This window comes from Triturus cristatus, chromosome 5_2, assembly GCF_964204655.1.
Source record: "Triturus cristatus chromosome 5_2, aTriCri1.1, whole genome shotgun sequence".
NCBI lineage: Eukaryota > Metazoa > Chordata > Amphibia > Caudata > Salamandridae > Triturus > Triturus cristatus.
Genome location: NC_140588.1, coordinates 1,092,495,864 through 1,092,521,409, shown reverse-complemented (window position 1 = coordinate 1,092,521,409; position 25,546 = coordinate 1,092,495,864). Strand labels below are relative to the sequence as shown.

Here is a 25,546-nt window from a genome sequence, read left to right as displayed (position 1 = left end):
GATGGGAGCAAAGGTTCAAGAATTAGAAATAACTCTTTCAAGAGTCCATTTGTCACCACCGGTCTCCCTCGAACCAACTTAACCAAGATTTACAATCTAGCATATTAGCTTTATATTGCCACCATCCCATAGGAGTACAAAACGCATATCATGGCCCAAGCTGTGAGCATCATCTGCATTATTAATAAACAAGAGACATACAACGTAGGTCATGCTGCCTTCAATGAAAAGGAGAACTATATCTTAGACCTCTGGTACACCACAGTCCCCTCATCGACTAAATCTTTGTAGGCAACTGAGAAATGATTCACACTAATGCTACCTTTCACAGAGAATCGCTTGTTCATCCAAGTCCACTTAGGCACCAGATGGCATTCATGACTATATTGCAAAAGGTCAGATATTTTTTGCAATGTACACCATTCTGCCACGAATCTGAGCACCAAAATTTGAGAAAAACGAACCTTCCTATGAAGACTACTCCATCATGGGATACAAAGCAACTTCCCAAGAAAGACACGCTTTTACAAGTGCACCAGCTTAGTTAAAAACTCAGAGTTTGCTTCAATCTCACCCCTCCTTTTTGAATGACCAAAACTTCTGCAGCGAAGATTCCATCTCAAATCACATGGGCCTACAATTCTTTTGTTTGTTTCAATCGACCATCTTTGTCATTGCTTAGTTTGGGGTGCAATGGTTTTTGCAAAACATTGTTGGAAAAGCTCATAGGCATTTTTAAGAAGAAATAAATTGCAACCACGAAAAATCTAACATTTCAATCTCAAAAAATGCCCACTGCCATACCCGCCCCTTAAAGGAACTACTTTGTGGGTGGGTGTGCACATTGTGAAGGACAGACTCATTCACACTGAATGTGAAAGGACAGATTCACTCACACTGAATTTAGCCAACAGTTGAAGTAGGCTGACTAACAGCCCTACTCTGTAGTGGGTGGAATAAAACATTTTGACACAATAACAGACCAATTGACGAAGAGGTCTGGCTAAAACCCGGCATACGGATACTATACATATGATTTGAGTAACCTAAAATACAAAGATATTGTCTTTGGACAGAGTCTGCTCCGTGCTTTTCAGCTTGAAACTAAGGTTCTTCTAAAAGCAGCAACTGATTTTGGCACTGCAGCCTATGGGATGCAGTAACGTTATAACGTTCCTGCATCCCAGTGGAGCAGAACTGAAGACGTAACTGCAGCAAACAGAGGCCGGAACTTGGAGTACAAGAACCATCGAGTGCTTTGTGGCAGCTGAAGTGGTGCAGTTCCCAAAATCAAACACTGCTCTCGTATGTGATCCACCAGTAGAGGGGTTGTGCGGTTAAATAAAGAAGAATAGATCCCAAAACCCAAGCAGATCTCAAACATAGGAACATCCTGGAGCGCCTACTTCTATATAATAACTTAGCAATGTAGGATTGGGGATGGCCCTTTTCAGTCAGCAGGCTGTTGTACAGCAACAAACCTAAACTTGCACTTGTGAACTTCAGGCTGCAAAAGTTAAATAGCAGACATTCCCATTCAAGAGAAAAATCCCGGATGGTCTGTAAATCAAGCAAAGCCAGTTGCTTAAGTATGGTAAGACTAATTTCAAAGCAGAACTTGATGGATGACAGCGAGTCAGGCTTTTTGGATTCAGAACTCATTAGTATAAATAGAGGTCTTACAAGTATATGCATAGATTGAAAAACAAAACAACTTTGCATATCAAGATGGTATTTTGTGAATACTTCAAATTTTGATTAAATACACCAATATTAACTAAAGTTCTATGATCATTAAAGCAGACTCCCTCATCCCAGGTCTTTCCCCGAAGTGAGAGTTAAATGCAGATTGATATTTTGTCACAAATTGGTGACAGTGGACTCTGGCCACGGGGACGGAGCTAACAAATTCCTTGTAGTCATTAAGGTACATCTTGTCAGCTAAACTACACGCCAACTTAGTAAGCTCACAAAGAATGCTAATCTAGGGCTTAGTAGGAAACTAAAATTGAAAGAGGTTTTGAGACTCCAATTTCTATCAGACGTGCAGGTAATAAATAGGTAGGCTTGTGAGTCACATCCCAGAGTAGCAAGTGGGTGTCAGTGGCTGGACAGGTTTAGTTTAATTGTTGGTCAGACAAGAGACTGGTCACTGGAGTTTGTTGCACTCATTCCTTTCCTAACTGCATCCAGTCAGTGATATTGTGGTGCTATCCGACACAATCACAATGAGAATTGATTCTCAGTACTGGACGATCACTCAAGACGCCTACAGCAGATGATCAGATAATAGAACACCCATTACAGGGTGCGGAATTCTTATTGCCCAAGCCCAGAACACACTGGTCAACTAATACCCTTGTCTACTTTTTCACTGTAGACACAAGTTCCCTTTCTCCTATACCTTTCTGCAGCACAGACCTGCAGTACCAGTCAACAGTGTGGTGAAGCCAAAAAGGATTCCTATGCTTTGAGGGCAAGGCAGTAGAGTATACAAGTTGATCAGAATCAGATGCATTTGAGCAAAGGCTCTAATGTCTTGGCAAATGCTAAGGAAATGGAGAGCACAAGTTAAATATGAATTACTGAGAGAAATGCCAAATGAAATGTGAAATATCTGTAGAATGTAATAAGTTGCCAGTATTCTACATTAAGCACCTCTTCAGATACAAGAGGAATGTCAAAATTCCACTTGAAAAGCTGGGAGAGCCTAGGCAAATTACCACAGTTCCAGCAGCTCTATTCTTGACCTCTGCGGATGGCTTACTGTGTTGAACAGAATCTGTTTTCCCTTAACACATTATGGTTTTCCCAATGGCAGTTTTCTCCATCTCCAGGGGTGATCATGGACATCCTTGTGAGCTCATCCCACTCTTGGCAACCTCAAGTGTCAGTTTTCAAAGAACAAACGTCAGTTTAGAAGTCCGCCCACCTCAGCCATTGGCTCTCAAGCTGTGCAACAGAATTTCGTCTGATAAATGCACCTAAAAAGCATGATATCCTGTGCCAGACATGGTGGGCCAATATTTCACCTAGCCAGTGATTTTTACTCGACATCACAGCAGTGGAAACAGACCTTCTTTCCAATATACACATAGTGGGCTTCCGTTCCATGCATCGCTTCAAAGACACCAACGTCGCAAAATCTGGCACGTCTTTGGCCCTTGTTGAAATCAGGCGAGTGGTGGGAAAAAAGAAGTACTCGACGGTAGAGGGTTTCTTGCAAGCACAGAACAAACCACAGGCAAGGAGAGCAACAATATCTGCCAGTTTTGGATCACTCCCATTAGCTTATTCCATGTGCCAATCCTAGATCAGGTCCATGTGTTTTTTTTTTCTTTGTGCAAGGCAGACTCATGCTCTCCAGCAATATTCATTCCAACACATGGTGCAACGCAGAAGCAATTCTGTTCAGCTGATACAATAGGATCCAGCAATACTTCTTTAGCTCCTCTGCTACCCTTACGACACAAACTAAACTCATGAAATGCAAAGGAAGGCACCAACATATTTCAAAGCAGGGGTGGAGCTGTGGTTTCAGCTCATCTGATGACCACTTATACAAGAGACCAGCTTAAACAAATTTAAAAGAGGACACGTACCAGTGCCATACGCAGAACAGACTCAATAAGCCTGCGGTGTACTACCAGCTACTCAACTAACAAATTCAAAGTAGGATTTACATTTCCCATCGAAAAACATTAACCCATTGCTTTAATACTCATTTAAACAAATGATGCACTCATTCTTAAACCAAATTTACAGCTGCATGTTAAAACGGTCATGACTTAAGAGTGCGGCGTTACTCCCCTTAACCGTTCAGGTCGGAGTTTAACACTTCAAAATTAAACATAAAAATGTGCTTTCCTAACTGTTGATCTATTTTGAAATATTTGTGTAGTTAATTTAGGAGCTATTTAAATGCGAAGTTAAAAAAGAAAGGACATCCTACACCTCATTTCACATTCCCTGTACCCCAGCAACATTGTCAGACAGTTCACTTTGCAAAACTGCAGCCAGAGCAGGAAAAGCAAACAATCTCCAGAATAAAATAAGCAGCAATTTGTAAGAGGACACAAAAACTGCCATTTGCCCTCCGTCTTTGAACACAGCAATTTTGAGCGATAAAAACATGATTAAAGGCAGCCATCTTTATTGCTCATCCGTTTCCTGAATGAAGGCAACACCAGTTCTTTGCTGATTTGGGTTATTGCGCCAGAAGTGGCCGGTAAACAAGACAGCCAATCAAAAGTATAGTTAAACGGGCATGCTTCTGGAGAGGGATAAGCAGCAGAAGGAAAACCACTGAAAAAGAAGCAAGCAAACCAAAGTGACAAAGTGAACCAAAGAATGCGGAGCTGCTGCTCAGCATGGCTAAAACGTTAATCAAGTGCCAAGAAGTGGTCACCGCAGCCCGCTTTATATTGCTTCGACTCTTTATTATATATTGGCTTTTCAATGTTTTCACGCTGCATGGCTGCTGTGCAGGGGCTGGGAAAAAGGAATATGAAGTAGCCAGCGTTGACCGAGGCATAGCACTTTCAGCCATGGAGTACTGTAGGTGGGTTGCTTTACGGAATATAAAAATAAACTGACAAAGCCAATACAGCTCGCATAGGCAAATGTTAAGAGTTTTTAATCACATTCACCCAGAGCATTGTTTTTTGACATGGCTGTTATAGGGTTGAGGCTCAACCCCCTACCCCATAACACCACCCCCCCCACAGCACGCATGGTCTTTGGCAGTCTGCCTAACAGGAAAAAAATCTCACAAGAAAAGCACAACATGGACAATTCCTGAACAGCTCCCCACATCAAAGATCAGAACGGACAAGAACTAATGCCCTTCTCCCTACAGAATCCTGCACCATCCCCTGTCTTCCAGCTCCCGGCCCTCCTGCTCTATAAACATGCACCCACACCGCTCCCTCATGGCAGGCCCATTCTCAAGTGTTTCACTGACGCTCCCAGCACCGCCATGTACTCCCCACTTACTGTGCCATGCTACTTCTTGGAATATACAAATAAAATTACTGAGTTTGAAAGCAGCGTTAAATGTAAAGCACCCAATATATGGCTTTGTCTCAGTTCTAAACTATGTAGCTAGGCACTGGGATCACCACCTCTTCTATAGACACCATGAAGATTGAATGGGTCCTGTTCCCTGCAAAGCTCTCTAGAGCTCCTTGAAGCAGGGTCTGAGGTAGAAGCAGGGTCTGAGCTAGAAGCCGGTGTCTACACACTTCCCTCTACAACACTTCTCCCACTAAAGACGAAATAAACTCCTCTCAGCTCAGTCATGGACGAGCAGGTGTCAGCTGATGTGGCCAGCCATGGCTTCCCCAGAACCACCACAATAACTGAAGAAGTCTATTCATTTCCGACAAGAGAAACAGGGCCATGGACATGCTGGCGCCCACCCCACGAGTGCTGGGATATTCAAAGCCACAGAAGTCCTTCCGGGGGCATGACGAACTAAAGATTCAGCCATACAGCTTTCGGCATAGCCAATAGGTCTCGCCTTTGGGACCGCATAAGTCTTTAGCCGTGCAGCACATTATAAAGACAACTTTGCCAGGCGTGCCCACTCTGAAACCTTAACAGAAGTCTGTCTCAAAGGTACTCCGAGATGGAGGGCCGGAAGACAACGCACAGACCAATTTGGGGCCATTTCACGAACAGGAGCGCAGAAGTGAATGGTGACCAGACGTCCCCGATTTGCAGGGTCAATCCCGATTCCAGGAAAAAGAGGAGTGGTGAGGGCGGGCGCATCTCTCGACGCTGAAGCCTGCTCTGGGTGAACCGTGACTCAGCCGGCCTGCTCGTGCTCTTGTTTACACGCTCAGGTCGCAATGCAAGAGTGAAACAAGCCTGGCAGTTGTAGATTGAAGAAGTGGCCTGATGGGGACACGAGGGGGTGGGGGGTTAGTATAGGCAGAAACATTGCATAGTAAAATGGTGGGTAAGGGAGAATATTAAAAGGTACAGTGGTGGTCGGGGTCTTGCCACTGTCAGATTACGAGGTCTGACAGAGGCTGAATGAGAACGAAATTGCAGAGGCAGGTGACAGAGTACAGGATCCATTATACGGAACGCGAAAACGGACAGGACCTTTCCTTGGCCAAGCTGGGATTAATCCTCTCCTTGGCTTTGGGGTGGAGGATGAGGGATGAGCAGAGGGAGGTGGAGGGAGCTCTGTCAATTTGTGACGACCTCTGAGGAGATGGGGTGGAGGAGGAATTAGTTAACGTATAATTGTGGGAGGAACTGATAGAGTGCACGGCCTGTGAGGCCCGGCGATACATCACGAGCCTTGTTCGGATAGAATGGGAACAAACCCGTGAATGAATCTGAACAAAACTCGAGCGGGGACTAGAGAGGCCAGGTGACAGCGGAGCCCGGCCCGAAGACAGGAGAGTGCCCCGTTCCGCGTGAGATCGTGACAAGGCCGGCGAGAGCCCTCGGAGACTAAAATAATCATTCAAACCAAGCTAATGATTAAAAAAAAAAAAAAAAATAACAGTTGGCCCATGCACACCGCTCCAGAAACATCATAACTCCAGCGCACAGAGAATACTTACAAACACAGCCTGAAAGGAGGGGGGGGGGGAGAGAAGAGACACTGCGTGGGAAACAAGCGCACACACGTTAATTAAACCCAGATGGCCCCTGCGCACCGCTCCTGGCTCCCGAAAGTAAAACGCTCTGGGAGTGAACATTTACGAAGCAGCTGGGACCTCCACACGCCTTTGGCCAATTGCGTGCTGAAGCAAGACGCAAAGGCCAATGGAGTGCAAGCACCACAGGCACGAGCTTCTCCTGAAGCTTAAGTGATTCCAAGAGGTCGATTTCCTAAGTAGCGCATGCGCGCTGCCAGAGGCTCGACCTAAAAATGGAAAAACAATAAAATGGACAGGTTTCTAAAGCAAAATATCCGTTCTCTCTAAAAAGTAGCCACCTATGTTTAATATGTAAATAAAAAAGGCTTTCATGGAGCACTGGCCTCGTGCAACTGTTAGTGTGATAAGCAGTGAAGCGACTTGCTATGGTCGTGTTAAATCCCTGGCACACCCAGTTCAGATGGCTTCTGGCAGCCACCCAACATTCAACCTCCGGTACAGGTCCGTTTGCACAGGAAAGCTCACACTGGCTGCCACTTAAATCCGGGATCCGGCTGCATTACCTTGGTGTAGAACAGTGAACTTTATGAATAGGACAAACCCCACACCTGGGAGTTCAGCAAATGCTCTCACCCTTCCAGAGCGAGGGGGCTTGAAACACAGCCCAAAGGTTTATCAGAGTACAAATATTCGAATATACCTATTTAGATCAAGCAGTGCTCAGGCAGCCCAAACCTGTTTAACCACAAACAATCAGGCCCCAAGAAATCTCCTCGCCCTGGCGAGCCAGATTTCATCAGCACAAGCCAGATTTAGACTTCACTCGAATGTTCTGGAGAGCTGACAAAGAATAGTGTTGTGTGACTCAAAGTGAAGGAGCAATAAGGATCTCTTTAAATCTGGTTTGCATCTTGTCACATTTGCTCTGTGAAAAGACAGAGGTCAGAAGTCAGTTTACAACTTCTTACAATTACTTTTCTTTCTCTGACTGCAGAGTTCCAGGATTTTGTAAAGTGAACTGTGACGTGCTGTAGAGAGTGAACTAAAAGGCTGTAGGGTGTCAGGTTTCTTTTTTTAACATTTAATTACCTAAGTGAACTGTACAAACATTTCAAAATATAGGTCATTTATAAAAGCCCTTTTTTTTTTTTTAATTGTGTGATGAAAAAAATATTTTAATAGGATGAAAACAAATGAGAACACTTAACTGGGTGTTACAGATTTATATGCATGTTAATGGGAATGTTTTTGGCCCTTTCAATAGGACATTGTGTCTGCAGAGGACCGTGCGTTACCACCTCATGCTTTAGTAATATTTATTAAAAGTGAGTTGTAAATATGAACTGAGAAACACTCCTACCCATGCCCTGCTGGCAAGCCTGATGGTAATGCCATTAGTGAACAGGCAAGTCAGCTCATGTGGATAGATTCTTACTGCGCAAGGTGGAAACGTTCACTCGAATCAAACTAAAGCCCTTTTCTGTACAGAAGAAATGCCGAACTCCTATTTGAGTGTGCTCTCAAATGTGATGAAATAGGACGGCCTAGATTTGCCTAGGACAACATAATCGGAGACAAGTTTGCGGGTCAAATACATAACCGGTTGAGTACTAGACCTGCTAGTCTAGCAAGTTTGAGGCCTGGTACTCCATGCAGCCCCCCCCCATGCCCTAGGGACTGCCTATTGGTGAGAGACATCTTTATAGATAAGCTACACTAAAGCTAAGCACTAAGAGCATCCCTCTGGCACGACAGCCTTTGAGACGTTGAGGACCCCAATTGGACGCCAACCAAGATCTCAACACAGCTGGACTGCCTCAAAACTTCGAAAGTCACATCTGCAAACAAGAGTGACAATGAAGCCAGCAAATGTTTAGCAATGGACTGCAAACCCTTGTACACTCACAAGCCACAGTGCAGCCAAATAAAGAAAACCTACGGAAGCCGACGAACGAGAAGCAAATGAGTGGCAATGAATGCAGCCAATGGGAAGCCTCCAAGCCCCCTGCCAGGTAGCAAGCCTTCAGAGTCAGCGCCTGCTTTGTAGTAGGAGAGACCTTAAAAGAAATGTGTAATGGAATTGGGTGGCTGCTACATGTTCTATAAATTTAAGGATGTGCCACATTTGCCATATATTCGATTATCTGTTGGACAATCTGCAGATTTTAACACAAGAAAATAGTTTCTGGCCTAAACGGATCAAAAGTTACTAAAAACTCAATGCGCATTGCTGTGCAGTGTGAGGTCCTTTACAAATACTGACGCTTACGGCTGTGTAAATGACAAAATATTAAGAGTAATGATATCACAAAATGTGCTGTATTACCCCGCATCATTTGCGGTTTCCTGCCTCAGTCGAGTCAACCCTTTTCCATAATTAAAGGGAAGCTAGTAACGAAGAATTGATGTAAAACCATTAAAGTCAACATGACAAAAAATAAGGGCCCGATTCTTCAATAAAGTCAAACCGGCATCCACAGGTAGACGTCCTTGTATTAGTGTAGATTTCATGTGGAAGCGATACTCCCAGCAAACTTCTCTGTATTGCCTTTTCACGTTAACCATTATACACATTTATATTTGCTCGCGTAAAAGAAAATCCAATAACAATTCCGAATTCCCTTTTGCTACTCCCACCCTCTCTCTGCCTTTGTCAGGAGCACATATCCAACTACTTTCAGGTGTGGGAAGATACTGAAGAGGAGTTAGAGAATACCCTTAAACAAATCAGTTTCAGGGTGGGAACAAACTTAGGGTATTCCAAACCTCCTGGAACTACCCTTTGCCAAATAATTCTAGCTCTGGTAAATAGATTTGTCCAAAAGGTGGTAAAATCATAGCATTAGGATGCAAACCCAGATAATGTGGGCCCTGGCACAACCAGTGAGGCTATTAACAGGGTGGATTTGAGAACGCTGCCATAATTTGTGATCTCACTGCATGACACCAAAAGGTTTCTTTGTTTTTTTTTTTTTTTACAAGTGAATCTCAAGAATCCTGTTGTCCCTTAAACAAGTGTTTTATATATGTGCAGGTCACTGTAAACAGAAGTGGTATAGGGGTTTGTGCTACAGGATTATGGGGTCGAATTATAAGCATGGCTACTAGAATTATGTGATTTTGTGGCTGTGGCATTTTCTGCATACTTATGGATTTGCAGCATAAGCCATGTGCTGAATAATCTGCAGATGTCAAAGAAATAGTTCCTGGCTCAAACGATAAAAAGTTCCTAAACATGCGACAATATGTTGCCACATAGTGGAAGACCCTTCTTAAAGGTTAACTGCTCAGTTTGTTGATGTTCATTGCTGCCTTTTGGGGTCTTATGGTAGTACTAATGAGGTGAAACATTTGCCCAGAGTTGGCTTGCGTTAAAAATGACAAAATTAAATACTAACATAAAATGTGCTGCATCCTCTACAGCTGCATGATTCTAGTGTCCCCTGTTAGAAGGCTATGTTTAAGGCTGAATGGTTAGCTAGGGATACAAGATTAAGGATATATGATTTAGTGTTAATGGACTTGGGGAGTGGGGGATAAGGGTTGAACCCCACGATATAATATATTTAGTGTCACCATTACAATTTCAAACGTATGCAATCATAAAAGTGGTAAAAAACACTGATGCCATTTCTCAGTAAATGAAAATCAGCTTAACATGACAACACAGCCCAAAACATAGGTGAAAACTGCAGGTTGCTTCCTGGTCTTCATTTTTCTTCGGTCCTTGGAGCATGTTCACCAGGTGAAGTGTCGCCTGTGAAGAGAGACCTTACACTGAGCACACAACTGTAGAAGGGCCACTTAGTAAACAAAGGATATTTTCGCCCTTCCATTCTCCTCGGAGGTACCACTGCGCCACAAAGACCCCTTACCAACTATAGCACCAAACAAACCACCTGTCAGAAGAACTACCTCCAACCATCAAGGGCAAACCTTTTGTTAACAGATTAAATAAAGACAAGAGAAATTACCTAGACAAGAATGACCTCTCACAAATGAGGACCAACAAGTCATGGCAACAGGAAAGCCTACAGCTACACTGGACCATCGCAGGTCACCAAAGAAGGTGCCACCCAACATTCATGGCACTCAACTTCAAAGCAGAGGATGAACTCAAACTAGACTTCAAGGGAAAAGCCATCAAGGCCTCCCTACATGGTGAGAGGGTTGAGCATCCACAGCCAGGATTCCCAGCACGCCATAATCACAAGCAGCACTCCTGTCCTTCATGTTCTGCAGGGGGAGTGATGCAAACACACCGGTGGAATCAAGGCCACAAAAGCACTCCTGTCCTTTGTGATCTTCATGTTCTGCAGGGGGAGTGATGCAAACACCGGTGGAATCAAGGCCACAAAAGCACTCCTGTCCTTCGTGATCTTCATGTTCTGCAGGGGGAGTGATGCAAACACCGGTGGAATCAAGGCCACAAAAGCACTCCTGTCCTTCGTGATCTTCATGTTCTGCAGGGGGAGTGATGCAAACACCGGTGGAATCAAGGCCACAAAAGCACTCCTGTCCTTCATGTTCTGCAGGGGGAGTGATGCAAACACACCGGTGGAATCAAGGCCACAAAAGCACTCCTGTCCTTCGTGATCTTCATGTTCTGCAGGGGGAGTGATGCAAACACACCGGTGGAATCAAGGCCACAAAAGCACTCCTGTCCTTTGTGATCTTCATGTTCTGCAGGGAGAGTGATGCAAACACCGGTGGAATCAAGGCCACAAAAGCACTCCTGTCCTTCGTGATCTTCATGTTCTGCAGCGGGAGTGATGCAAACACCGGTGGAATCAAGGCCACAAAAGCACTCCTGTCCTTTGTGATCTTCATGTTCTGCAGGGGGAGTGATGCAAACACCGGTGGAATCACAGCTACAAATACTCCTGTCCTTCGTGATCTTCATGTTCTGCAGGGGGAGTGATGCAAACACACCGGTGGAATCAAGGCCACAAAAGCACTCCTGTCCTTCGTGATCTTCATGTTCCGCAGGGGGAATGATGCAAACACCGGTGGAATCACAGCTACAAACACTCCTGTCCTTTGTGATCTTCAGGGCCTGCAGGGGGAGTGATGCAACCTCGGGCAAAATCACGCCACAAAAACACTCCTGTCCTTTGTGACCATGTTCTGCAGTGGGAGTAAACCAAACACACGGGTTGAACCCAGGCCATAAAAGCAGTCTTGTTTGTAATAATGTTCGGGCAGGGAAGGCGGGGGGGGGGGGGGAGGGGTCTAGACATAGGTGGAATCAAGGCAACAAAAACACTCCTGTCCTTTGTGATCTTCATGTTCTGCAGGGGGAGTTGTTATAGCCAAGGTTTTATACCATGCATCTCCCCCGTTTCCCTGCCTCTGCTGCTCACCCAGTGTGAATGTGTTGGGTAGAATGTTGGTGTGTATGGTGATGTCATTGGAATGTGAGGTTTGCTGTGAGGTGGAGTGTCTGCTGGATCCTGGGATGAGCAGCAGGGAGGCTGCTCCTAGTGTGGCCTTATTTACATCTTTACTGGAAAACCTACTTAACATCTAAGAACAAAAAACGTATTCATCCGTAACCTAACTAAGTCTACTGGAACTCCTTACTATGACACCATAAAGTGGCATAAGTGGAAAGGATAGTGAAGCTGGACAGGCTGAGGACATCTCCCATGCCCCAATAAGGCTGAATCAATGCACGTCCTCCAGTGTGAAGAGGAGTGGAACTTCCTGTACTCCAGACGAGTACAGAGCAGTTTTACACTGATCCTTTCCTTCGCATGTGTCTGTATTCTCGATGTGGGCTCCTACTGCTTAAACTCCAGAGATAAACGCTTTCTGGGATTTCTCAGACTAAGACTTCTTTTTCTGCTATATTTTAGGGTCAGTCTACTCTCCTACAATACTGTGCTCTCCGCTCTGGGATCGGCATCTCCACCTCACTTCTTGCTTTGAGCATATGCTTTCAAGTGAGCTATACACATGTTCTGTTTGGAAGATAATACAATGACGCAGCCTTGATTCACATTTCTTGTACCAAAACTGAAAAAAGTGGCTCTGCCTTATACAAATGCACATCTATTGGGCAAATTTACCGGATAAGCAAACGGTTAACAATTAGTGAATTGCAGTCCAAGGTAACAAAACCCCCCAGCCACTTGAAGGGTATAGCCTCTAGAGCAGGACTCCAAAGAAACCTATTCACATAAAAAAAGTACCGAGGCACTCACAGGTAGTCCACACAGTAGTGCGGATTCGCAGCTACTCAAGTATACAAAAGCAGTCCGGAATGATTTTTCTTTTTATTATCCAGGCTTTTCATACAAAACAAGCACAATAGCAGCCGACACGTGTTTCGTCCTACGGACGTTTTCAAGGCAAGCAGTAATGGGATGTAAATAAAATTCTGCTCTTTGAGATTTTTACAAATACTCCTTTCCCCGATTTCAAAAACATGGGTAAGCGGTCCACAATGTGCAGTAGCATTGTCTTACTACCAGCGCTCTGCTCTAACTCGGGCTGTTTCCCCCAAGCCGGTGAGGTTCCCGTTCAAAGGACAAAACACAAGATAGATGGCGGAATATGCACATAGTATGTGAATCTAGAATAAGTCTATGCTAAAAAACAAACCTATCACCACCAAAGAAAGATCAAACCATGGAAAGGTCAAGTCGGAGTGAAGGCCGAACTCAATCCAAGGCACAGTTGTAATCAAATCAGAGTCCTTCATGAAAGCTTGGGGCTGAACGAGAGACAGGAGCTCATGGGGCGCTGCCAGATCAAAGACTCATAGGTGAGGACTGCTGCTGTGCCAGGGAACGGGCCACAGCCCTGAAGTAATTCCGTCAGGGTCAAGAGATGAGGCTGCAGTGTGTGTGGACGCATGTGACCCCCGGATACCCTCTTAACCAGGCGCTTTCTTGCTAAATGATGTGCCTTGAATATGTTAGCACTAACAAGGTGATGTGGCTGCTTGCCATGAGTGTTGCCTTCTGTGATGTGTGTTGTCAGTCACAGGCTGTTGCGGTCATTTGCGTTAAATTGTTGTTCCTTCTTTGGTAACAGGTGCTGAAAGCTGTTTTTAGTGGGGTGCTGTCCAGAGCAGGTGCCACTACCTGTGATCCATGTTTGTATTGTGCCTGCTTCTGTAACAGGTGTTTGTGGGTGTTTGTGTTGGCCACTGTGGCATGTGTTGTGTGATGCTCAGAGTGCAGTGCCATAACTCGTCATGCATGTGGCACTTTGCTGTTTTCATATTTCAGGCATGTACTGTGCCTTGCAGGTCTGAAGCTTGCTGCTGTGAAATGTGCTATTGAGTGGGTGGCATACACTGTACCTGCTATAGTTGCATGTGCTCTACCTGCTGAGGTTATAACAAATATTCTCAGTCCACTCAATTATTTGCGTGTGTTTTTCTTTTTTGAAATAGTGGTGTGTTACGACATCTGTTCCACTGTGTCTGGCAGTGCCCTTGAATATCCAAAACTATGTAGGGCAGGAACTCCTTTCCCATAGATGTGTGCACATTTAAGTTGAAACGAAATGTTTCTCCCCTTTATTAATCAAATCACTTCAATACGAGTCTTGCACCTGCTGAGGTGACATGCTGTTTCTGCTATAGTGGCACGGTGCTGTCTACTGTATTGTTCCGGCTGTGGTGACATGAGCCGTGTGACATGCAGTGCTGCTGTTCCTGCTGTGATGACGTGCTGTACCCTGCTGTGGTGGCATGTGCTGTGATGTTCCTAGTGTGGTTCATTGTGATGTGCAGTGTTCTTGATGTGGTGGCATGCCCTGGAGGGTGTGTCGGCCTCTGTGGCGTGTGATGGCTAAAGCCAGTACCTGTGACAAACGTTGCTGTGTTTGCATCCCAGGCATGTGCTGTTCTTGCTGTGGCGACATGCCTTGGAAAGGGTATGTGTCTCTGTAGCATGTGGCACGTTGCTATGTCTGCATCCCAGGCATGTGTTTTTCCTGCTGTGGTGACATGTGAGGAGCAGTTCCTGCTGTGGTGGCATGTTTATTTAGAACGTTTTATATAGCGTGAGCATGACCACCGAGGGTAGCAGAGCGCTTTACAGATTATGCATCACAAGGTAATAAGCATACAAGACAGAATAACCAAAACAGATTCAAAGTGAAAATTGCAGTTCCTGCTGTGGTGGCATGTGCTGTGTTGTCCCTGCCGTTGTGACATGCTGTGTTGTCCCTGCTGTGGCGGCATGTGTTGTCCCTGCTGTGGCAGCATGTGTTGTCCCTGCTGTGGCAGCATGTGTTGTCCCTGCTGTGGCAGCATGTGTTGTCCCTGCTGTGGCAGCATGTGTTGTCCCTGCTGTGGCAGCATGTGTTGTCCCTGCTGTGGCAGCATGTGTTGTCCCTGCTGTGGCAGCATGTGTTGTCCCTGCTGTGGCAGCATGTGTTGTCCCTGCTGTGGCAGCATGTGTTGTCCCTGCTGTGGCAGCATGTGTTGTCCCTGCTGTGGCAGCATGTGTTGTCCCTGCTGTGGCAGCATGTGTTGTCCCTGCTGTGGCAGCATGTGTTGTCCCTGCTGTGGCAGCATGTGTTGTCCCTGCTGTGGCAGCATGTGTTGTCCCTGCTGTGGCAGCATGTGCTGTGGCGGCATGTGCTGTGTTGGCATGTGTTGTCCCTGCTGTGGTGACATGTGCTGTTCCTGCTGTGGTGACATGTGATTAGCAGTTCCTTCTGCAGTGACACGTGTTGTCCCTGCTGTGGTGACACATGTTGTCCCTGCTGTGGTGGCACATGTTGTCCCTGCTGTGGTGGCACATGTTGTCCCTGCTGTGGTGGCATGTGCTGTGGTGTTCCTGCTGTGGTGGCATGTGATTAGCAGTTCCTGCTGCGGTGACATGTGCTGTCCCTGCTGTGGTGACATGTGCTGTGTTGTTCCTGCTGTGGTGACATGTGCTGTGTTGGCATGTGTTGTGTTGTCCCTGCTGTGGTGACATGTGATTAGCAGTTCCTGCTGCGGTAACATGTGTTGCTCCTGCTGTGGTGACATGTGCTGTCCCTGCTGTGGTGACATGTGCTGTCCCTGCTGTGGTGACATGTGCTGTCCCTGCTGTGGTGACATGTGCTGTGTTATCCCTGCTGTGGTGACATGTGCTGTGTTATCCCTGCTGTGGTGACGTGTGGTTCCTGCTGTACTGACACGTGTAGTTCCTGCTGTGGTGGCATGTGATGAGCAGCTAATGCTGTGGTGGCATGCCCTGGAGGGTGTGTGGGCCTCTATAGTCTGTGCCGTGCGGCGTCTCGCGCCACGCTGCTGTGTTTTCATCCCGCCCATGTGCTGTTCCTTCTCCAGGGCTCGCACGGAGCTCCTGCTGCAGAGCCAGGGGCTGTGCTCGTGTCGGCCCCCGAAGCCCGCTGGGCCGGGGTGGGTGGGGGGGGGGGGGGGGGCATGGGATGTGCCCGGAGCCCGCCGCCGTTACCTGTGCTGTCGGCCACGTTGCCCACGGATGAAGCCATGGTTTCCGGGCTAGCTGCTGGGGGGCACCGGGGGTGCAGGCGGTGGTCTGGATGCTTGTCTAGGTCCAGTGGGCGGCGTCCTCTCTCCGGCCGGTGCTGGCTCGGCTCCTCTGTGCAGGCTCGGCTCGGCGCTCCTCGCTCTGACGTCGCGTCTGAAATGGCGACCGCTCGGGGACCGAGGACAACAGCCGCAGCCGGGCCTACTTCCAAACAAAGAAGTGCGATGAATAACAAGCCCCGCCCACAAAGGAAGAGGCCCCGGCTAGAACCAGCCGCCGCACTCACACCGAGCTCGGCTCACGCTGATCTAACGGTTACAGGCAGGGGTGAAGAGAGCAGCCGGAGAGCGTAAAACACCGATATCCGACACAGGTATCCCTCCGCGCTGTAGCAATGCGACAAATACGGTCGCAACGCGCATGCGCACCGGTAGAAGTGGGGTCTCGTATTCTACCAGGGAAAACGTAACACAGAACGGGACGATGGAGTTATGTTGTCAAACCTCTTCCAACGACGTAAATATATGTCACATTCTAATGTATGCAATAAAAATTCACCTTCTGTTTTAATGGCTACTAAAAATCTATTATCACATGGGACGAAGGGAAATAAAAGTTAAACGTGGAATGCGTATAACTAGATTTTTTTAAAATATGTATATAAAGTAGTTTCTCTGAAAATATGTTTATCCTATGAAAATACCAAGTTACTTAGAGAAAATTAAACCCCTTTGCCTGTTTTCCATACACACCATTTGGTTCAACAATGGCTCCATGTTTACACAAAGCTGGTCTTGTCCTTCTTCTATCTCTAAACCTATAGCATTTCGGTCAGAAACCCTCCAGGCTCTCGTGAGCCACGCCCCTCCCAAAACGTCACGGAAGTTATTTTTCCTTAGGGTTCTAGAGGAAAATTTCTTAGCAATCCTAAAGGAATTTTTCGAATCTATTAGGGACATGGAGGCCAGGATTATGTTTACGTTTCTTTACTATTTACTCGCAGCAAATAATAAAATACAAACTACATTACCCAACAGGCAGGTGTTAACAAACTACAAAATACATGATGTGGAAATGCCCAATCAGAACATGGACAGTCTCATAAAATGTCCTTGGGTTTGTGATAGATATTCTTTTGTGCATTTATGAAATTGCAAATTAGAAACACGGTGCAGAATAAGGGCTTGCACTTTAATATACATGTATAAATATAAGCTGTTGCCCTTTAAACTAATTGACTGGGACATGTTAAAGTGCCCTTTTGTGGCTAATGCTATATAGGCCTCAGTTAGGCCTCAATGCTATCTTGTTTATAATGGATGCCTCACCCTGCAAGTTCACTTGTATATTATTTCTGCTGCACACAGTCAAGTAAAGTCATGTCTGATTATTCCCATTGACGTTGTGCTCATATGCTAAGTTTTCAGATTGCTTATGTGTAACATTTCCGTGGCTTCAATGCACTTATGAGTGACATTCAACTACCCAATGTGTGACACTTAGAATGACACTTTCTCTTGATTAAAACCAAAAGACTAACTGCAAAAAGACAGAAAAATATCAGAAATTTTACGCTTTTAAACAATGCGAAGCTCTAAAAATATCTTGAAAATACTGCTAAAACTGTGAAATGGAAGTTCACTAACCCACAGTCTATTTTTAAGATGACCACACAGCTGGCCTTTTAAAGCTGTGATGCAGCGCAAGGGGCAACATTTACATATTCTCCCTATGTCACAGATTCGTAATCACAACAACTCATCCATACACTCATTCATTGGTGGGGCCCATAACACCAACACGCACTCGTCTCATTCCAATCCGTTCACAGGAGAAAAAGCGCTAGACATGTGGGTACCTTATTACCTATCAGGATTAAATTTCTTTACATTATATATATATATATTATATACACATGCACCTATAGAATCCTGACTTTAACATCGAGGCACTCCACCACTTGGTCGATGGACCAATTAGTTGGACTGGTTGATGGTGATTAGAACCAGCTAAAACACAATTAAAGCCTAGGAAACATTTGATTATTTTCTGTAATCAATTAAAGAACCACAAACTCTTTTCTTATTAATTCAAATTTTGTTTATCTAATAATAATTTCTTCTGCATTAGCATTTATGCACTACAGGTCATAGTATAAATTCAGTTTATTTCAAAGAGAAATCGAACATCTGGTAAATAAGCATAGATTTAGAAAGCACATTTAATAATTACCAATTAATACATGTCGGCAACTTTCTGAGTAAAACAAGGAGCTATCCGCCCTCTGGTATAGTATCCGGGATAAGCTGTCCGACCCACAGCAATGAACAAACCATCAGACAAAATAACTTCCCGAAAATCAAAGAAACCCAAGGTAAACCATGGAAATCTTCACCAGCTCAATGCAGACCCAGCGCCATGAAAGATCTGCCCGATGAATCACCTCCTTTTGGCGGATGAGGGCATTTTATACCCTTTTTCCCTCTTACTTCATTTTAACACGCAACATTTTAGGGGTAGAGAAATGTTCTGATTGGACAGTCCGGGGTTATCTGTAATTTCATAAAAGTTTCCCAGGGTAAACTGGTTCTCCATGAGACTTGGCATAGCAAAGCGCAAATTTTATACTATTCATTCGGCTCCCAAGCGAAATTTTCGAAAGTAACGTTTGGAGGAAGAGAAGACATTTCAGTACAGGTTCTGTATTGTCCCCTTTGCTGTTCACACCGTCCGTCAGTTGGCAGGCAACCACGCTCATATCCTTGACAAGGAACACGGTGTCACAGAGCTGAGGTCACTTGGAGAGCTCCAGAGCCATCCGATTCTGCACAATAGTCATCGTGCTCACATGGCGGCAGCTTTGTAGGGACTCCATCTTAGGTACTGCGGCCTTGTAGGCCCGAATGCCAACTTAAGCAAAAACAGACATAACAGTAATTAAAATATAGAAATGGAGATTCTAATGTTTAAACCCACACTAATCCCAATGTATATTAGTATTTACCTAGCTTGTAGCAACATTTAAAGCACTAATACTCACCATTTTGTAGTACTGGAAGCACAAACCATCACCATAGCAACATAAATCATGCAATTTTCTATTTCACCACAATCTGAAGTTAGTTTGCGTACCATAGTTAATTAATTAATTGTTCTGCCATACAACTTGCATTTTAGTCCCACGTGTATCTCGTGTTTATCAAGGTGTAAATGTTGATTGGAAATATTTCACTTCAAACCAATTAGTACGAGTTAGATTTAGAATGATTACGTAATTAATTTCATGCAATTAGAGGAGGTATACAAAATGTTGTTTTACCTACTCCATCAATCCCCTCTTTGGTGATTTTAACATCATCACTAATCACAAAATTTTCTAAATTTTTCTACGGAAATGGTTTTATTCAGTCTCTTGCATTTGTTAGGTTAAATCATAGTGTTTCCCATTTTGTTCTCTTTTGTTTTCTTGTACACATTTTCTTGCAACACTTCTATTTCTATTTCTTCTATCTCTCTTTCTCTTATTTCCTTCTCTCTTCTTTTCTTGTTTTCTCCTTTTTTCTTATTTTGTAATTCTCTTCTTTTCACGCACACACATCCTAATCTTAATATTAACACTAAGATAATCACAAAGGTCACAGGTATCAGTATTTTACCCACAAAGGAACAACCTAGTTTTGTTAATAAATTCTTAATAGTGGAAAAACCCTTACCAAGTTTCTCCCATACACCTTCAACCTTCAGTGGAACAATTTCTTCATGCAAATCAGTTATATTCTTAATGTATTTCTTTAGGTTCTGACTTTCGTCAGGAATGTAAGTACAACTATTTTGCACTTTCAGCATTCCACAAACTCCTCCCTCTTTGGCCAATATGATGTCAAGGGCAAGTCGATTTTGCATAATCATAGCTCTCATGGCAACCATTTCGGTATTCACCATTAAGAACCCTCCAGCTGTGCTGGATGATAAACGATCCACAACTGTAGACAATTTTCTAATTTTATGTGCATTCAGAGATATTCCAACTGCTGGTATCAGTGCTCCAAAAATATAACCTATAATTTCTGACCAACTCTCCCTCCTCCTATGTGTTAATGGTGTACCTATCTCGTGCAAATCGTCTTCTCCCCTTCCCACATGAAATATTTTTGGGAAGACCAGGCCTAGGTAACATGTCCCATACCAGTGGTCCGGTAACCTATAATAAGCTCTGTTCCCACAGATGTAATATATTCCAGGGAATACCGGATCATTTCCTCCTTTAAATCCCCATCCTCCCATGATTTTATATAAGTCATGGCATTCACTTGCACCTAAAAAATAATTATCATATACAGTATTATCTCTCCTGATGCACAATTTCCCTTTCTGGGGCCAATCTAAAGCCATTGCTGGATTTGTTTCTCCCTTTAAATGATTTTTCTTCCCAAAATCCCCAAATGTTGTTCCCATCTTTTCCCCAGACGCCTTCTTTTGCATCTTAACTCTCCTCTCCTCTACCATGTTCAGTAAAGTTTTCTCTTTTCTCAAACTACAGGTAAGGTTATTCTTAAACACTTCTTCTAAAGTTAATTCTCTTGTTTCCAGGTAAAATTCACTTAATGTTCTACCAGGAATTACCTTGTTTAGTTCAGGAACTACAGGAATCTGTGAGAAAATATTATCTACATCAGTGTAATAGTATTCTAATTTTCCTGTTTTATAAAACAAACTAGCTAAGACACTACAAGTTATCCCATATGTCAAAGGAAGGTGATTATAAGTGACACCTTCTGATACAGATACAGGTAACTGCATGCAGACGTAGCAGTCTCTAGCCTCCATGGTTTTTACATACTCATACAACAACTTTGAAAAAACATTATTAGAAAAATTATTTATGGACTTATCTTTATGAAGTTCTGTTCTATCTACCAGTTAGGTAACATGACTTTCATCAACCTTTTCCTTATTAGTTACGTTTACTGTGTGTTCTTCTATATTTTCAAATGTTACTCTAAATGAAATTGTTATTGCTAATATGATCCAGACAAGCATTAGTAATCCTGTACAACAAAAACACATTTTACACCATCTTCGGAGAAACCCACATGTGGGATTTCTATTTTGTCTGTTTGCCATTTCGGTAATGATCAGTGTCTTTTGACTTAGCCTCTTTTCTTCAACAATTTACCTTTGTCCAAACCTAAGGCTCTGATTGCCTACTTGGTTTTTTTCTGGTCACGTGTCTTGTCCGGGTTTTAATTCCTTGTGATTTCTTTTGTCATTTCAATCCATGTATGAATCGTCTTTGCCTTTAGGTTCATAGTCTTTGTTCAGAACTTCCTGATCATCCGTTTCTTCTCTGGTGTCAGACAAGATAACTCTCAGGATTTCCAAATCTTCCTCTCCTTCGTACACTTTCTGCACAGTCACTCTTAGACTTTCTTGGCTATCAGCTTCCTCTTGTATATCAGGAAGTGTCACATATGTCCATTCCGGTGACTTGTACTTCTGGTTCGGTTTCTTTATCCTCTTTGCTCTTTGCAAGTGTTTCTTATCAGTGTCTTCTTGTTTTTCTTGACTAGACACTTCATTCACTTGTTCACATTAGCAGATTTTATTCTGGTTAGCCGGAATCTCAATCTTTTGATTCTGTTGGGCCAAAAATCTTCTTTCAACAGCCTTTTCAATTTTGTTCCTTTCCCTTCTCGCTCTGTTTTCCAAGCTCTTTTCCTCAAAGTTCTTCCACCTTTGCTTTCTTCTTAACTTTCTTCAGATTCTGTATCTGTCTGGATTTTACTTTCTTTGGATTTTATCCTCAAGACTTCAGGTTCACTGTTTGTATCTATCCCTCCTCATGTTTCTTCCACGCGATCTTCCTGCTGACTAACTGTCCCTTTTTCTATCTGGGTGTGTTGTGTCCCTACACCTCCACGGGGGTCTTCCGCAATCACCTCACCCTCACTCTCTGTATCTAATTCCTCACCTTCTATCTCTACGATTTCGGACTGAATTTCTCTTGTGCTTGTACTCGGGACCTCCTTTCCAAAGATTACTTGTTCAGTTTTTCCAGTGTTCTCATTTATTCTTTCTTGTATTCCCACTGGTTCTGTCTCCGATTCAGAACTGGTATCAGAAATTTCAAGTCGCCTTCTTAGTGGTATATTTTCTTGCCCAACAATTTGACTTAAACCCGTTTCTCCTGCTTCTGGGTTTTGTCTTGTTCTCGTTTCTTCTGATTCTGTTTCGGAACTGGTATCTGATACTTCTCGTTGTTCCTCTTGAGATTGATCTTCCGGATTTGGGACTCGAAGTGTGTGACTGGCATGAATCCAGATCTTCACTCCTGCACACTTCACAGCAGTCGTTGTTGTCAGAATCACTTGTCGTGGTCTTCCCCAGCGTGGAACCAATTTCCTCTTCTGTGTACTTTGGTGCGTACCCAATCTCCAGCACTTAAGTCATGAGCTGGCTTCTTTTCAAGAGTGGTCGCATCTGGTCCAACCTGAGGAAACACAGAATGTACCATATCAGCCAATCCTTTGCGATAATCCAAGACAAAGTCATCAGATATAGGCAGTAGTTTGTTGACAGGAATGAAAACGTGTCTCATTGCTCTGCCCATGATAATTTCATGGGGACTCAGACCAGTCTTCCTATGCAGAATTGACCTTATTGTCATTAGGACAAGAGACAAGACATCTGGCCATTTTAGACCTGTAGCCAAACACATTTTTCCCAATCTGTTCTTTATGGTGCCATTTATTTGCTCCACCACTCCAGAAGCCTCTGGTCGGTAGGCACAATGCAGTTTCTGTTGTACATTTAATGCTTCACAAATCAATTTTATAATTTAATTCTGGAAATGTGTTCCTCTATCTGTTTCAATCGTTACTGGGAAACCAAACCTAGGAATGAACTCTATCAGTATGAGTTTTGCCACAGTAACTCCATCATTCCTTCGGGTCGGGTAAGCCTCCACCCAACGTGAAAACTGACAGACAATCACCAGTACATATTTTAGCCTGTTACATGAGGGCATTTCAATTAAATCAAGCTGCATTCGAGTGAAAGGACCTCCCTCCCGTCCTATGGTTCCCAAGCTCACTACAGTTTTCCTTCCTTGATTATATTGCTGGTATATAAGGCATCTCTGACAAAGGCTCTCAGCTATAAGCCGAAACTTTGCATTATGCCAGGTCTGTTTAAAAAGTCTAATCATGGCATCCCTACCTATGTGAGCCTGCCCATGGTACATCCGTGTCATGGTAGAGATCATGCTATTAGGCATTACTGGTCTTCCATCGCGATAAACCCAAACTCTGTCTGCTTCCTGTGGTGTACATCCTGATTTTATCCACTGTTTCTTCTCCTCTTCCCCTGCCTCTTCATGTAACTGTCTCACTTCACCCCATGTGCTTACAGTGTTAGTAAAAAGCAAGGGACATGACTCCAATTCCTTCTCCCTATTATGATTTAATGAAGTTTGGTTTCATGCACAATACTGTGCTAGGTCACTGGCAAACCCATTGCCGGCTGACACATAGTCAGTCCCCTTTCTATGTGCGTCACATTTTATAACAGCGATCTGTTTAGGCAGCTGTATCACCTCAAGTAATTTTCCAACTATTTCTGCATTTCTGATTGGAGTTCCACTCGACGTCAAGAAACCTCTTTAGGACCAGATCTGCCCAAAGTCATGCACCACTCCAAACCCATACTGACTGTCAGTAATCACAGTGACTCGCAAATTCTTTCCCAACTTGCATGCTCTAATCAGCGCAAACAACTCAGCAACTTGAGCAGATCGTACTCCTCTCAAACAAGATGCTTCCAACACAGTCGCTACAGTACTCACAGCATATGCAGCGCCCAAAATCCCTTCTCCAGTTCTTAGGCATGACCCATCCATAAACATCACATAGTCACTCTCTTTCAGAGGCACCTCTTTTATGTCCAGACGCGGTTTGGTGCAAAATGCAAGCACTTCCAAACAATCATGAACAACATCATCCTTCACTTCCGCATTCACAGCATCAGGTAGTAATGTCGATGGGTTCACAATAGTGCATCTTACAAGACTCACATTTGTAGCACCCAAAAATCACCTTTTCATAATTAGTTAGATGACTATGCATCATGAACTGGGTTTTACTTCTTGTCAAAAGGATTGCCACATCATGGGGCACAAACACTCTCACAGGGTATCCCATTACAATTCCTTCACTTTGCTCCAAGCCTTTGCATGTGGCTGCTATGGCTTTCAAACAACCAGGCAAATCTAAGCCATTGGATCTAATACAGCTGCAAAATACACAATCGGTCGTCTCAATCTTCCATGTCTCTGAACTAATATGGCTAGGGCACACCCATCTCTCTCACTGCAATAAGGCTCGAATTATTTTTCGTAATCAGGCATTCCAAGAGCTGGTGCTTCACACAAGCTGTCTCTCAGTTGTTTAAAAGCCTTCATCTCCTCTTTATTCAGCTCAAGGGGATCTTTCACATCACTTTTTTGTCAAGCGTACCAGTGGTTTTGCAATCAGCGAGAAGTCGCTGATCCACTGTCGACAATATCCCACCATTCCAAGAAACATTCTGACTTCTCTCTGTGTCATTGGTGCTCTCATTCCTTTTATTATTTTAATTCTGTCCACAGTCACCTTTTTCAGGCCCTTTTCAATCTTATGTCCTCAGTATTGTACTTCTTTCTGACAAAACTGTAATTTTGATGGGGATACTTTGAGTCCTCCATCGGCCAAATGATTCAACAGTGCAACTGTGTCAGCCACGCATGCCTCTCGCATCTTCGATGCCACCAATAGGTCATCGATGTATTGCACAAGCACTAAACTTTCGGGTATTTTTAAATCTTCCAGTGACTTCTTTAGAATCTGATTAAATATTGATGGACTTTCTGTATACCCTTGAGGGATACGGCACCATGCCAAAATACGCTCACCGAACCGGAACGCAAAAATGTGTTGCCTATCAGGGTGCAACGGAATAGAAAAGAAAGCATGACACAAGTCAATGACTGTGTACCATTATGCATCATGGGGAATCTGATATAATCAATCAATCAATCAATCAATCAGTGAATTTGTAGAGCGCGCTACTTACCTGTGAGGGTTTCAAGGCGGCGATGGGAGGGGGTGCTGCGACTGCTCGAAGAGCCAGGTCTTGAGGAGCTTCCTGAAAGTGAGCAGGTCCTGGGTCTGCCGCAGGTGGATGGGGAGGGTGTTCCAGGTCTTGGCGGCGAGGAAGGAGAAGGATCTGCTGCCGGAGGTAGTTCGTTGGGTGCACGGGATGGCAGCGAGGGCGAGGCTGGCGGAGCGGAGCTGGCGGGCAGGGGTGTAGAAGTTGAGTCTGTTGTTCAGGTAGGCTGGTCCGGTGTCGTGGAGTGCTTTGTGTGTGTGGCTGAGAAGCTTGAAGGTGATCCTCTTGTTGACGGGGAGCCAGTGCAGGTCTCTTAGGTGG

The 25,546-nt window shown here is 44.2% G+C and overlaps 1 protein-coding gene across 4 annotated transcripts in view; it reads right to left on the bottom strand.

The window, feature by feature from the left end:
* The window catches only part of OGT (O-linked N-acetylglucosamine (GlcNAc) transferase), a 668,897-nt gene extending 652,428 nt beyond the window's left edge, over positions 1–16,469 (bottom strand). For 2 of the 4 annotated variants that reach the window (XM_085608464.1, XM_085608465.1), the window contains exon 1: positions 16,046–16,469. In XM_085608464.1, the coding sequence (XP_085464590.1) occupies positions 16,046–16,082 (37 nt within the window). In that variant the 5' untranslated portion in view covers positions 16,083–16,469. The remainder of the gene's footprint in view (positions 1–16,045) is intronic. The other 2 variants (XM_085608463.1, XM_085608462.1) reach the window with 2 other exon arrangements.
* Positions 16,470–25,546: the final 9,077 nt, after the last annotated feature.